Source organism: Vipera ursinii, assembly GCF_947247035.1.
Source record: "Vipera ursinii genome assembly, chromosome: 6".
Classification (NCBI taxonomy): Eukaryota; Metazoa; Chordata; class Lepidosauria; order Squamata; family Viperidae; genus Vipera; species Vipera ursinii.
Genome location: NC_139515.1, coordinates 2,190,886 through 2,205,988, shown reverse-complemented (window position 1 = coordinate 2,205,988; position 15,103 = coordinate 2,190,886). Strand labels below are relative to the sequence as shown.

Below are 15,103 nucleotides of genomic sequence, written 5' to 3'. Positions count from 1 at the left end.
TTGATTGATTGATTGAAACGGATTTTGCACACGGCGGTGGAGGCCTAAAGCGAAAAGGTTTTATAAAAGCCAGCTGAAGGCCTAGGACTGGGGCGACGGTGCGTGTGCCCACAAAGAGGGCTCTGCGTGCCACCTGTGGCACGCGCGCCATAGGTTTGCCACCACGGTGCTAGACCAAAAGGGAATCCTGTAGCTGCTTCTAAGACAAACCCCAGCTATGAATAAGCGCAGAAATGGAGAAGATACCACCCACACCTCTCTCCCAAAAAAACACCGTCTCTAGTGGTCAAATGGAAAGGGGAAGCTGGCAATCCACCATCACGGATGTTCAAACCACAAAGCGTTCCGTTGCTTTTGTGGCCAGGCAGCAGCTCACAAATTAAGTCAAGAAAATCTGAGGAACCTCAAGAGTTTAGTACGTGCAAAGGGGTGCACAAATAAGATCATGGGTGAATAAGAAAGTCCTGGATGGAAAACATCTACTTTTAGGATACGTTGCTGATCTCCAGGGGAAAAAAAAAAAAAAAGTACCCATTTCGGTCAACTTTTTGGCAACGACTCCATAAATCTCATCCAGGATTAGAATCACCACGAGGTTTATGATGACGGCTGTCGCTGTCACGGTGACTCGCACGTTGGACTTGGATGACCCATTGGTGCTCATGGAGAGTGCGGCGGCTAAGGTTATCCGGTAGGCAATCACACCAAAGACTATGGAAAAAGTCAGTGAAATCTGGAAAGAAAAAGAGATATACAAGGATTCCTAAAAGTTCATTAGCAGGGCAAAAAATTATCCAATTGAGCAATTCCTCCCACGAGGTTACACCAGATCATATTTAGCATGATGACTAATTGATCTCAGACAGGCCTCCTTTTTGATCGTTGTGACCAAGTGGCAAATAGGTTACACCATACGTAGGCAGAGGGAAGAGGCAACTCGTACAATACAAGCAGAAGACCCAGCAGCCTAAACGAAAATGCTCAATGTCTCCGTAGAGAAGACAAAGGCGCAGTCTAACTTTGGCGCAGCTTTTTGAGATGGGCAGAGCGTCTCGTGAATGAGCAGCAACAATAACCACAACAAAATTGTGGTTCCCCCTCCCCCAAAGAGAAATTAGGATTCCACACACGAGCCTAGATAATCTTGGTTTCTATTGCTGCCTTCCACCCCTGGCGGGTCAGTGTTTGCTCAAGATGCAGTGGGTTTTACCGGGCGCACAATCTCGAGGCTACTGGTTGGCTGTCCAGGTGATTTAAAGGTATATATTCAAACACCGAAAGTGAAAAGATCAGATTGTTTTCTTTGGATGAGCGGTAATATAATCAATCAGACAAAACTTACCCTCTTAGCCTTGCCATAATATTTGGGCTAAGCAGAAGCAGAAGCAGAAAAGAGCTGTTTATGTTCACCCCGGACATTTGGATATAATTTATGGCCCTTGCTGCTCTATTGGTCAAAAAGTAAATGCTCCCATAATTTCGGCAAATCCCCCTCTGTTTACACAACGCAGTTTATGAGGTGACACAAGATAAATAAATCTGGAGCCCTACTTAAAACTACAACCTATGTGGCTCGCAGGGTGACGTCCACCATTTCTATTCTTAGTCACTGCCAACTCAGATAAGGCGGGAGGGGAACAAAAAGACACTTTTAAAGAGGGTGTGTGTGTGTGTGTGTGTGCAAGCTTGCCAGAGGAAAAAGGACCCAGTGAGGGTCCAAACCAGCCTGGGAAAGACAACGAAGGTGAGCAGGACGTGGCTTTGCAGAGAAAAGCGGTCATATTAGACCATGAGTAAAGCTGAGCCGTTGTGTGGCTGGCCTTTGCTCCGTTGTCTTTTGAGCATATTAATTTATTTTCGTAAGGGCTTCTAGAAAGAGTTGGGGCTGCTTGGAACCCAGCAAAGACACACACACACACACCCATTCCTGGGGGAGACATAGAGGAAATAAAAAGGGCTCCGTGGTTGCAGACGGGATGTGAGAAAAAACAGCTACTGGTAGGGAATATTGTGCAGAGCACGAGGCCATGAGAGTGGAAAGCCCCACCCCATTCTTAGTTGTGGGCGGGGTTATTTGCAGGCCTGTCCCTGGTTGTATCTCTCCATCCTGTCACAACCAAGAGGAGGTTCTGACAGGGAATGTCGTCTGGTGAACCCAGGAAAAGGGCCTTCTCGTTGGGGTGCCTGCCCTCTGGAATATCGTTGCCCCAATGACTGGATTTGTCCCAGCCCTTGAAGACCTGGTTTTGTTACTGAGCCTTAAGCTCCAGGGGAACGGTTGAGCGTGTGTCCCGGTCACATTAACTGTAGTGTTGGCTGGTCTTTGATCTTGGGTCCTGTACATGTTATTTATTTGTTATAATGCTTCTATCTTGTTTTCAATCATGGTTAGCCAACCAGAGTCCTGTCCTGTATCCAAGAGGGAAGGTCACGTAAATTCAGTCATTGAATCCATCAGTCAACCACTCAATCAAAAGTCTACATTTAGACGTGGCAGGAGACAAGAAGAAGGCTTTGGGATGGTCAATGTCACACAATTGAGGGGAAGATCCTCCATTCCTGACTGCTGGACCAGTTTGCCATCCTTCACCGCTGCCCGCTGTGCAGGAAAGGATGCAAACAAGCAATCTTGAAGGACGTAACATATGGTAGAGGTCCCAGTGGCCCACTATAGACCAGGAAGTCATTGCCAAAATTCACGTCCATGGTGTGACCATCTCACAGTTCGCAGGACATGCCTCCTCCCTTCTTTTTTTGCCCTCCCCCGCCTCGGCCGACATCCATAGGATTGGCTGCCAGGAACCATCTCATCTAATAAGGCACCCATTATCACCAGCTGACACAAAGAACTTAATATGGGCATCGCTGGGCCATTCCATATACTTCAATCTATCAAGCAAGTTTATTGATCAGATGTCAAACTCTGCACCAAACATTGTGTCATACTTGGGATTTGGCTGAGAGGGCCTGGAAGGAACGCCAAAGTAATCTATCACTCTGACAGGGGTGCTTCAGGTGGAAGATTTATGCAGGAAAGAACAGTTGAAGGGGGAACTTGAAGGTGTGCAAGTTTTCTGTAGACTTCAAGGAAAACAAGACAAGGAGAGTTACCATGAACAAGATAGAAGCGCAGTTCACCAGGTAGCCAGGTGTCCGGTCACGCCAGGTGAGTTTTTCCTCTTCCTCCTGGAACAAGACAGAAGGTTGAAAAAGGGAAGTTGCAAAACCAGACTCTGCTAAATTAGGCAAAAAAGATATTTAGGTAATAATCAGTAATATAAGGATAAGAAAAGCAAAGGCGGGACCAATAGTAATAGGCACTTTGGGGAGAATCGCAACCTGGAGCCCCAGTTGAACACCATTGGCATTGACACATTCACCATCAGTCAATTGCAAAAGGCAGCTTTGCTTGAAGCAGCTTGCATCCTGCGACTGTACCTGTAACACCATCAAACAGCCCTCTCTGCCTATCCCAGGTCCTTGGGAAGGACTTGGTAGGTGGACAAAAATGCCAAATCCAGTCCAGTCTGAACATCTGGCTAATGGTGCAATGAATCATAATACTTAGGTAATAATTAATCGAGGAACCGCCAAGAACACTCCCAGCTAAACTGATAGGGCAAGCCGCTAGTACATAAAATGAAGAGCATAGTTGGGTAATGAAACATCTACAAGAAAACAGCCAAGCTCAGAGAGCACCAAGGACCCTACATTCCTCCTCCTCCTCCTCCATCATTCCACAAACCCTTCTCCCTTCTAGCACTGATGTTGTTACCTTGTTTGGTAATGAAATGTCTGCAAGAAAGCCACCAAGCTCAGAGAGCATCAAGGACCCCACAGCCCTCCTCCTCCTCCTCCTCCTCCTCCTCCTCCTCCTCCTCCTCCTCTTCCATTCCACAAACCCCACTCCCTTCTAGCACTGATGTTGTTACCTCGTTTGGTAATGAAACGTCTGCAAGGAAGCCACCAAGCTCAGAGAGCACCAAAGACCCCACAGTTCCACCCTGAGCTACAAATATTTTCTTCTGTCAGTAATAATTCAGCATTTTCAAACAACTTGGCAGTAATTCAGCCCAAAGCAGCACCTGCCATAAAGCAGTACTTTGTGACATCTGTGTCCCAAAGGTGCTTTTTGCAGGAGGCAGCTGGATTTACTTGTTTTTCTTTGAAGACGTTTCGCTTCTCACCCAAGAAGCTTCTTCAGCTCTGACTCAATGGTGGGGAATGGAAGGATTTATGCTCTTTATTTGCTGTCCTTGAGACCATTTGGAGGTTTGTCTGTGTCCTCAGGGTCACCTGAGTAGGTGTGCAAATGGGTGGGGAGCCTTCTTGGAACTGCGGAAAGGACTGTGTTGTAGACTGGAGATAGAGGGTGTCGTAATTCAACAACCCTCTTTCAACAGAGGGGGAAGGATATGACACAATCCAGTCTACAACACAGTCCTTTCCGCAGTTCTGAGAAGGCTCCCCACCCATTTGCACACCTACTCAGGTGACCTTGAGGACACCCCTCCCCTCACCCCGTTTTTACACTCACCCTCCTGAGCATCAAGAACAAGACATGTACATTAGGCCAAAGTCATGTTCCTCCAAAAGCTTGCTCAAAGAATACCAGCGGTCTCTCCCTGCCGAAGGGACCCCCGCGCTAATCTAATTTTATCGGTGTCTAATTAACTGTACAAATAGGGCATCTGGAAACTTTTAAAACTGATTTTCCTGAAATGTGCATCCTCCTCATTATTGCTAGGAGGAAAATATGTGTTGTTCTTGAACGCCTATCATTTCATAATATTTTGCTCGCCACAGATGAACTCGATCAAATTCTGGAGAACCCGAGAAACAGCACGTTGTTTGCTTGTGTAAAGAAACACGAAGTATTTGTTCCAAATTTTGGAAACGGGGGGGATTCAGCATGGCAGCTGAGCGCGGAAGGCTGGAAGTGGATTCGGGATTCCACTCCGTCTGAGAATGCTCTATTCCCCACGGAGACACACATGGAGGAGGTAGTTCAAATTACGCTGCCTTGCCCTTGTACAAATTTCCCTGGACTTGGAATTCTTTAATTATTAATCCAGGCAACCACAAAGCAGCGCGGGGCCCCAATTTTTTTTTAACAATAGATTATAAAGTTGTTATAGTTACAAATCTTTAGTGCTTAATAAACAACACATTGCTGGGTTCACATGTCGAACGCTAATAGTAACAGAACTTCCCATTTCTCCTCTCTGTTCCCGCTTTTCTAGCCATTTATAAAAATTATCCCGTTTGAAAAATATAATTTAATGGGGATGGCTTTGAGATATGTCATTGCATTGAAGCCAGAAGTGGCTTAACTGGACCTTTGCAGCATCCTTGTGGCCACGTGATCAGAATTCGGATGCTCGGCCACTGGTTCACAGATATGACGGCTGCAAGGCCCCGCAGTCCCGTGATCACCATTTGTGACTTTTTGGCAAGCCGGGTGAACGGAGAAACCAAATCCCCTTAGCAACCGGGTTGCTAACTTAACAAACTGCAGTGGTTCACTTGAAGCCTGTGGCTACCCAGGTCGTAACATGGGCCAAAGCTCAGTTAACAAATGTCTCCCTTAACAAGACAAAAGGTTGGACTTCAATTGCCGTCGTAAGTCGAGAACCACCAGAACTACCAGTTTTTGGAGGATTGGGACGGGGGTGCCTGTTCATTGGCAGCCCCTGCCAATTTTAAGAAGAGATTTGCTGTGGATTCCTGTCCTACCGTATAAATACCGTTTGATTGGCAGCGGGTTTGACGGACCGCTCCTTCCTTCAGGGACCCTGGTCACAGCAGTTCCCAGGAAGAAAGTGAAAAGTTACGGTTTCCTGGGAATTGGCCTCTGGGAAATTAACTGCGGCCACCCAGTTTCTTGGAGTTGGGACGTACTGTTTTGGTCTTCCTCCTGCCAGCAGGAATTCCCACCAGAGCTGATGTGTAGCTCCGGGCCTGGGAAAGGACTTGTTCTCCTGCTATATCAGGGACCTCATCTCTCTCCAGGTGTTTTTTTTTTTTTTTTGCTAATGAGATATCACTAGAGGAGTGCAAAAAAGAAAAAAAAGCAAATCAGGGCCTGGGATAATAATAATAATAATAATAATAATAATAATAATAATAATAATAATAATAATAATAATAATAATAATAATAATAATAATATAAAGTTGGAAGGGACCTTGGAGGTCATCTAGTCCAACCCCCTGCTCAGGCAGGAAACCCTATACCATTTCAGGCAAATGGCTGTCCAGTCTCTTCTTAAAAACCTCCAGTGTTGGAGCATTCACAGCTTCTGGAGGCAAGGAGTTCCACTGATCAATTGTTCTAACTGTCAGGAAGTTTCTCCTTAGTTCTAGGTTGCTTCTCTCCTTGACGAGTTTCCATCCGTTGCTTCTTGTCCTGCCTTCAGGTGCTTTGGAGAATAGCTATCTGCCCTCCAGCTACAGAGCCCCAGGAACTTAAGGACAACTTTCAAGAACTCCAGGAGGGGTTGTCCCAAAGGTGCCTTTTCCAAGAGGCAACTGGACTTCCTGGTTTTTCTTTGAAGACCTTTCACTTCTCATCCCAGAAGCTTCTTCGGCTCTGACTGGATGGTGGGGAGTGGAAGGATTTCCGCTCCTTGCAGAGAGCAGGTTTTAGAGAGTCATTGAGGCCACTTGCAGATTTACCTGCGTCCTCAGGGTCACCTGAGTAGGTGTGCAAATGGGTGTGGAGCCTTCTTGGAACCGCTGAAGGGACTGTGTTGCAGACTGGAGATAGATGATGTTGTATCCCTCCCCCCTCTGTTGAGAGAGGGCTGTTCAATTTTTGTCCTAGACAGCTGGTCATTTGCCTTCTTTTCGAGAGTCATTGAGGCCATCTGTGTCATCAGATAACAGTTCCAAGAAGGCTCCACACCCATTTCCACCAGTCAGGTGACCCTGAGGACACAGGTAAAGCTCCAAGTGGCCTCAAGGGCTCTGTCTGATGGACACCTCTACAAAAGGTGACATGATAGCAGTCTTCCAGTATCTCAGGGGCTGCCCCCAAAGAAGAGGGAGTCAAGCTCTTCTCCAAAGCACCTGAAGTCAGGAGAAGAAGCAACGGATGGAAACTCATCAAAGAGAGAAGCAAACTGGAACTAAGGAGAAACTTCCTGACAGTGAGGACAATTAACCAGTGGAACAACCTGCCTCCAGAAATTGTGAATGCTCCAACACTGGAAGTTTTTAAGAAGAGGCTGGACAGCCATTTGTCTGAAATGGTATAGGGTTTCCTGCCTGAGCAGTGGGTTGGACTAGAAGACCTCCAAGGTCCCTTCCAACTTTATTGTTATTGTTATTGTTGTCGCTGCTGCTGCTGCTGCTGTTATTATTATTACTATTATTATTTGTCGTGGAAGATGCCTACACATTCTCAGCTGAAACGGTATTCCGAAAAGAATCCATCAGAAGTGAACTCACACAGCACAGCACACAAGTGACTGTAAAAGTCCTATCAGGCCACCTTGTGTGACACATTGCAGCAATACCATTCTCTCTGTCTCTCTGTCTCTCTGTCTCTGTCTCTGTCTCTGTCTCTGTCTCTGTCTCTGTCTCTGTCTCTGTCTCTGTCTCTGTCTCTCTCTCTCTCTCTCTCTCTCTCTCTCTCTCTCTTTTGCAGGCTTTCAATTTCCTCCACCCACAGCATTCAATCTTTGTCTACCTAACAGGAGCTCCAAGTTAACAGCGTTCATTTTAAATGCCTCCTTTCCATTTCCGATGTCATTAGGAGTTACATAAGACATTGCCAGGAGGGACCATTAACCTGTGGAGGGAACCTCTGCTGAGGATCTTAAGCACCCAGCAATATTTTATTCACAAATTGCTCTTCCAAAGAGAGAGAGAGAGAGAGAGAGAGAGAGAGAGAGAGAGAGAGAGAGAGAGAGAGAGAGAGAGAGAGAGAGAGAACACTCTGAATGATGGTGATGTCATCAGCATTAAAAGCACATCTGCAGCTACACTTTAATAAGGTTTTCATTAATAGTACAATATGCCCTCCATTTAATGCCTAAGGCAGAGGAAGATTTAATATCATTCAAATGTGAATAGGAAAAAAAGAACACGGTTCTAGGAGTTTTTCCCCTTCGCCGTGGTTCATCTTTTATTTTAAGACCTTGGAGGCTAAAACATACAAAGAACAGTTGCTGGAATTGGGTAAGTCCAGTTTAGTGAAGAGAAGGACCAGGGGGGACATGATAGCAGCGTTCCAATATCTCAGGGGCTGCCCCAAAGAAGAGGCAGTCAAGCTATTCTCCAAAGCTCCTGAAGGAAGTAGAAGAAGCAATGGATGGAAATTCATCAAGGAGAGAAGCAATCCAGAACTAAGGAGAAACTTCCTGACTGTTAGAACAATTAACCAGTGGAACAACCTGCCTCCAGAAGCGGTGAATGCTCTAACACTGGAAGTTTTTAAGAAGAGATTGGACAACCATTTGTCTGAAATGATTTAGGGTTTCCTGATACGCCTCTGGTATGACTATATTTCATTCACGAGAGGGCAAGGATGTGCAAGGTTCAACAGGAAAAGCAATAGATCTCCTCACAAAGTATGGCGAAGTCTCCAGTGCAAATTGTAAAGCTGGGAGATTTCCCTTCAGGCATACATACGAGGAATTTTTGAGTGAAGCTGATAGTAAAATTAGTCCATCTGGGTCCTGAAAACTACGGATAGTAGGAAGCGATAAGGTAGCCAAACACCGGCAGCTTCAGAAATAAATTCCTAACTTGACTCTGACCTGATGTAACTGACCCTCACCCATGACTCACCCCTGACCCATCACAAGACTCTCGCTGGTGACTCAACCCCGACCCACTGATAATTCACACCCTCCAATGATCCTGACCTGAAGTAACCTCCCCATCACAAGTCCCATCACCAGCCTCTCTCTGATGACCCATCACAAGACCCTCACTCCACACACCCACACCTGAAGCCCTGATCAACAGAAGAACACCGACACTGACATCCCCCTAAATTCCGCTGAAGATGTTACCTAGCCTGGTAGCGCAACGTTCGGAAACCGACCTACAAACTCAGAGAACAAAACCTCCACCCTCATCCTACACACGGGCTGCAGATATTTGCCACGATTGCAAACTGTGAAGACTTTGCCCAAATCATTCCTTGGAGCATGCAGATAAACTCCTGGAACAAGCTCCTGGTAACTCCTTCGCAATTACATCATCAAATCTTTCCAGGAGCTTGTCTTCCGTCTGTAGAAAACCTGACTTTTATATTGCAGCGATTAAATGAAATTGCAGCCAAACTGCACAGCCTCCCACAAGCCCTGTATGGAGAAATGCCCAAAGCAAAGCCTTGGTCTTCATCTGCAGCCTCAATGACCGCATTTCACTTGTTCAACCAATGGGGTCCATTTGCACAAAACAGCTTACCTCTGCCTGCTTTGGCTGCAATTCTCTAATACAGGGAGATTCCTGTATTATAGGCACAGTACAATGAAGCAGTTTGCTTGAGCTAAACATGGGTGGGTTTGATTGCGTGTGTCCGTAGTAAAGAACAGGGGATTTCTAGAGCAGTAATCCCAGGTTTATTCCTCCTCCCCAGCAAACTGGAAAGCAGAAACCTATTTAAGAGAGTCAATATTGCATTTTTTTTATTGTCCCAGATATCCAGGGGTATTCCAGACACTGTCCAGATCTTGCTTCAGTTGTAACTCAGCTATAAATTACTATAAACAAAGCAAGCGAGAAAGATTTCTAGTAATTCCTTCTAAGTAAGTAGACAAAAGAATTGCAATACAGGCTCAAGTCTGATTTACCCCAATTTATGGAATTGCGAGACACGATATGAAAGAAATAAGATTAGGGATGAGGTTCCCACCACATGGATAAAATATACGGTAACATATACGTAAAACAGTATTTTATGCTTTATTCACTTTTATTACAATATTCCTAAGCTTTTCACAAATGCTACTAGGAAGATAATTAAAATAAAATGAGAGATTGGGCACTTGAAAAAAAAACCAAGAGAGACCCCCACTTCATTAATTATTACCCATATTCAAGAGACCAAATTAATAAATACTTTTCACAGGCTTCAAATGTTATCTAAAGGTTTCTCCTTTTCCAAAAGTGAAAACATAAAAGAGATCCAGCCTATTGCAAATTAAATTAGTAGCAACCAAATTATATCAGAATCTCGATGGCCCACGTGGATCCAATGGGTCCATACATAGTAGTTGGAAGTTTGCAAGCTTTAATCTGTGGATCAGAGAAGAAATTGAGATCACAGCCCTTATATTTTCCAAGAAAAATTGTAACAGAATGCGTCATAGAATTCTTACCCAACTTGCAAAGAACTGTGATATAAACCTAATTACAAGTTAATGTTGAAAGTCTGCTACAAAGGGCATAACTGCCTTCCTCCAATGAAACAAAATACAATTATTGCACTGTTTATAGTATTAAAAATGTCCAGTTAGATATATAGGGGGAAGAACGTAGTTTCTGAAGGATTCTGAAGGACTGCCACTGCACAGCGCCTGAAGGCAGGACAAGAAGCAACGGATGGAAACCAAGCAAGGAGAGAAGCAACCTGGAACTAAGGAGAAATTTCCTGACAGTTAGAACAATCAATCAGTGGAACCACCTGCCTCCAGAAGTGGTGAATGCTCCAACACTGGAGGCTTTCAAGAAGAGACCGGTGTTCTGTACCAGCCTGCTACCGGCCCTGCAGAAAAGGCAACCCCTTTACAAACGGCAAGAGGCTGGAATTACGTCTGCCAAATTTATTACTACAAAAAACAAACAAGACACGAACCAAGATACAGGAGCTTTGAAACACTATCTGAGCGGTTGCTTTCAGCAAACCAGCCCTCCCCACACATTCCCTTTATAAAGAGTTCAGGGCGTGGCCTCTCTTTGCCTCCTTCCGAGAAGCCCCACAGCCTTCCTCTGCTTGCTCCTACTTGACTGCCTCCTGCGTCGAGCGTCCTTGAACAGGGCCAGCTGTGGGTCATCTTCATCCACACTGTCAGGCTCACACAGCTGGGTCTCCGTGGTGACCAAGTGGGAGGGGCCTGCCTGAGGGCTATCATCAGCAAGATCTTCAACCCCCTCAGCAAGGTCTTCAACACCCCCCTCCTCCTCCTCTGAGTCGTCCGACCCAACTGCCGAACCCACAGGCTGACCCTGAATCAGAACAACCGGACTGCCACCTGTCAGAAATGGTGTAGGCCAGGTTTCCTGCCTGGGCAGGGGGTTGGACTAGATGACCTCCAAGGCACCTTCCAACTCTGTTACTCTATTCTAAATAAATAGTTTTTAGGAGGCCTGCCAGACCGCTTTTCAGAAGGGAAAAGGCATTAGGCAAATGTTCAGTACCTGGAAAGAGAACAAAGCGAGTATTCACAAGAATTCCATACATTCAACGTCTCACTCCTTTCAAATCACTTATGCGTATATCTTTCATCATGCACCAAGGCCCTCTGGGATTCATTGGGATTCTCATCTTTAAAACAACGGGGGGGGGGGAAAGGGGTGGGGGAAAACAACAGTATTTTTTTTCCAGATTGGTGTCAGGCTCTTTCTTCCCCATTCTTCTTCTTCTTTTTTTGTACTTTATTCCTATTGCCTTTAATAAATCGGATATTCCTCAGCAGAAGGGGAAGGGGGAAAAAAAATCCTCAGAACTTTTATGAGCTGAGTCCCCAATTTTTAAGATTTGGTGTCTGCTTTGATTGCTGATTTTTAAGGCCAGGCTGGTGATGCGTACACGTGCTCGTGGGTGGAATGTGTCAAGCAGCACCTGGGATGCAAAATGGAAAACATTGTGGAGATGGGAGGCAATCCGTGGCTAGATAGACTAAAACACGCGGAGAACGGCTGCAGGACTTGGGTTTGGCTAGTCTAAAGAAAAGAAGAAATAGGGGAGACGTGATAGCAGCGTTCAAGTACCTGAGGGGCTGCCACAAAGAAGAGGGGGTCAAATTATTCTCCAAAGCACCAGAGGGAAGGACAAGAAACAATGGTTGGAAGCTGATCAAAGAGAGAAGCAACCTGGAATTAAGGAGAAACTTCCTGACAGTGAGGATGATCAACCAGTGGAACATCTTGCCACCAGAAATTGTGGGCGCTCCATTACTGGAGATTTTTAAGAGGAGACTAGACAATCATCTGTCAGAGATGGTATAGGTTCTGCTTGAGCAAGGGGCTGCAGCCGTTCTTCGTATGTTTTGATCTCCAGGCCTTGGATCATCTTAGTTGCTCTTCTCTGAATTTTTTCCAAACTCTCAACATCTTTTTTGTGATAAGGTGACCAAAATTGGCTGCAGCATTCCGGGTGTGGCCTCACTAGGGTTTCGTAAAGCAGTACTAATACTTTGCGTGATCTTGATTCTATGCCTCTGTTTATACAACCCAGGATTGTACTAGCTTTTTTGGCTGCTGCTGCACACGGCTGGCTCATGGTCAAGCGATCGTGAGGATTATGCACTGTTCATCTGAAAACAGAGCTTTTTTTTTTTTTTGGAATTCTTGTATTGTGATTTAATCTTCCTTCTGATAAACATAATAAATTCCCTTAGATTCTTATTCGTGGCATTGAGTTTTCTGTCCAGATGGTCAGAGGGAAGCAATTATGCACATGAGATGGGGATCCTTCAGGAATTCCAAATCTATCCCTTGCTTTCCAAATAAAACCACTCTTGGGATTTTAAATGAGCAGCCAAGGGGTGGATTTCACAAAAGGCAACTGAGCTAGTCTATCATAGATCTGATCACAGCCTTTCAGGAAAGAGTTGTTTTTTTTATCAAGGGAGGGATCCATGGTGCTGCCCTCTGAGCTTGGTGGTTTTCTGGCAGATGTTTCATGACCCAAACCAGGGGTGTCAAACTCAATTTCATTGAGGGCCGCATCAGCATTGCATTTTTTTTTATTATTTTAATTCCATTTATATCCCGCCCTTCTCCGAAGACTCAGGGCGGCTTACAAACTTAGCAGTAGCCTTCATTCTATGTATATGCCTGCTTATTAGGGCTTTCACACACACCCCAAGCGGCATTATTACAAAGTCAGCTTAATTGCCCCCAACAATCTGGGTCCTCATTTTACCTACCTGGGAAGGATGGAAGGCTGAGTCAACCTTGAGCCTGGTGGGATGCGAACCTGCACTAATTGCAGGTTGCCCTCAGAGGGCCGGGTGGGTATAACCAGGGTGGGCGTGACCTATTGGGTGGGCGTGGCTAGAGTGCGTATGGCCTACTGGGTGGGCGTGGTCAGCTCTACATCGTTGGCATCGAGGGTGCCTATGGGGGCCTGGGCAGGAGTGGGACAGATCTGAGGGTCTCTGGCAGAAGGAGGGTCTCTGGGCCAGGGCCAAGGCAGTGGGGGCCGTTCCCTCACTGTTTCCAGGATGGCTTCGCGGGCTGCAGGAAACCATTTCGCGGGCCGCATCTGGCCCCCGGGCCTTGTGTTTGACATGTCTGACCCAAACTAGGGAACATCATCAGTGCTAGAAGAGAGTGGTGGTTTGTGGAATGATGGAGGAGGAGGAGGAGGAGGTGGAGGAGGAGGATTGTGGGGTCCTTGATGCTCTCTGAGCTTGCTGGTTTTCTTGCAGACGTTTCATGACCCACACTAGCTAACCTCATCCGTGCTAGTCCGCAAGAAAACCAGCAAGCTCAGAGAGCACTAAAGACCCATCGTTTCAACCCTGGGCTACAAACATTCTCCCTTGATGGTACAGAATAAGAGAGTTGAAGCAGCGAGAATTACATTTGCCCAGTATTGGAAAAATGAAGAAACACCAACGGAAGGAGACACAATTAGGAAAATTGCGGACTGTGCAGAAATGGACGGGCTTTCATTGGAAAGGAAAGGGAAAGATGACGCAGAATATTTTCAAACATGGGATAACTTCTACCAACGGCTAGAAAAACGGAGTAGAGAGCAGGAATGGAAATTGTATTATTATTCATGTCAAATCTGTGGACCCAGGCAACATGTTTATTAAGCACTAAAGATTGTAACTATAAAAACTTAATAAAATATCTATCTATTTGTAAAAAGAATAAGAGAGTTGGAAGGGACCTTGGGGGTCTTCTGATCCATCCTGGTCAAATGGCTGTCCAATTCCTTCTTAAAAGCCTCCAGTGATGAAGCCTCCACAACTTCCGGAGGCAAGACGTTCCACTGGTTTATTGTTCTCACTTGTCAGGAAATGTTCCCTTAATTCTAGATTGGATTTCTAGAATTAGGGGTGACAGGATAGCAGTCTTCCATTTGAGGGGCTGCCACAAAGAGGAGGGGGGTCCGCCTCGTCTCCAAAGCGCCTGAAGGCAGGACAAGAAGCAACGGATGGAAACTCATCAAGGAGAGAAGCAACCTGGAACTAAGGAGAAACTTCTCCATAGTGAGGACAATTAACCAGTGGAACCGCTTTGCCTTCAGAAGTTCTGGGTGCTCCATGTTGTGATTCAGGGTCAGCCTGTGGGTTCGGCAGTTGGGTCGGACGACTCAGAGGAGGAGGAGGGGGGGTGTTGAAGAGCTTGCTGAGGGGATTGGACAGCTTGATGAGAGCCCTCAGCCAGGCCCCTCTCATCTGGTCACGACGCAGACCCAGCTGTGTGAGCCTGACAGCATGGATGAAGATGACCCACAGCTGGCCCTGTTCAAGGACGCCCGACGCAGGAGGCAGTCAATCAGGAGTAAACAGAGGAAGGCAATGGGGCTCCTCGGAAGGAGGCAGAGAGAAGCCACGCCCTGAACTGTATTTAAGGGGGAATGCGTGGGAGGGCTGGTTTGCTGAAGGCAACCGCTTGAAAAGCTCCTGTTTCTTGGTTCGTGTCTTGTTCTATTTGTTTTTGTAGCAATAAATTTGGCAGGCGTAATTCCAGCCTCTTGCCTTCTTGTAAAAGGGGTTGTCCCTGCCTTTTCTGCAGGGCCGGTAGCAGGCTGGTACAGAACACTCCATTACCGTAGATTTTTAAGGAGAAATTGGACAGCCATTTGTCTGGGGTGGCTTGCCTTTAAAAGTTGTGGGTGCTCCATCACTGGAGGCTTTCAAGAAGAGACTGGACAGTCACCTGTCTGAAACGGTATAGGGTCTTCT

The 15,103-nt window shown here is 46.1% G+C and overlaps 1 protein-coding gene across 1 annotated transcript in view; it reads right to left on the bottom strand.

Moving 5' to 3' along the window:
- The window catches only part of ANO2 (anoctamin 2), a gene marked incomplete at its 3' end in the record, with an annotated part of 106,600 nt that overhangs the window by 29,489 nt on the left and 62,008 nt on the right, over positions 1-15,103 (bottom strand). Inside the window, exons 13-14 of the mRNA XM_083365837.1 lie at positions 3,112-3,186; positions 532-733 (exon numbers count right to left, since the gene is read on the bottom strand). Coding sequence (XP_083221963.1) covers positions 532-733; positions 3,112-3,186 — 277 coding nt within the window. The remainder of the gene's footprint in view (positions 1-531; positions 734-3,111; positions 3,187-15,103) is intronic.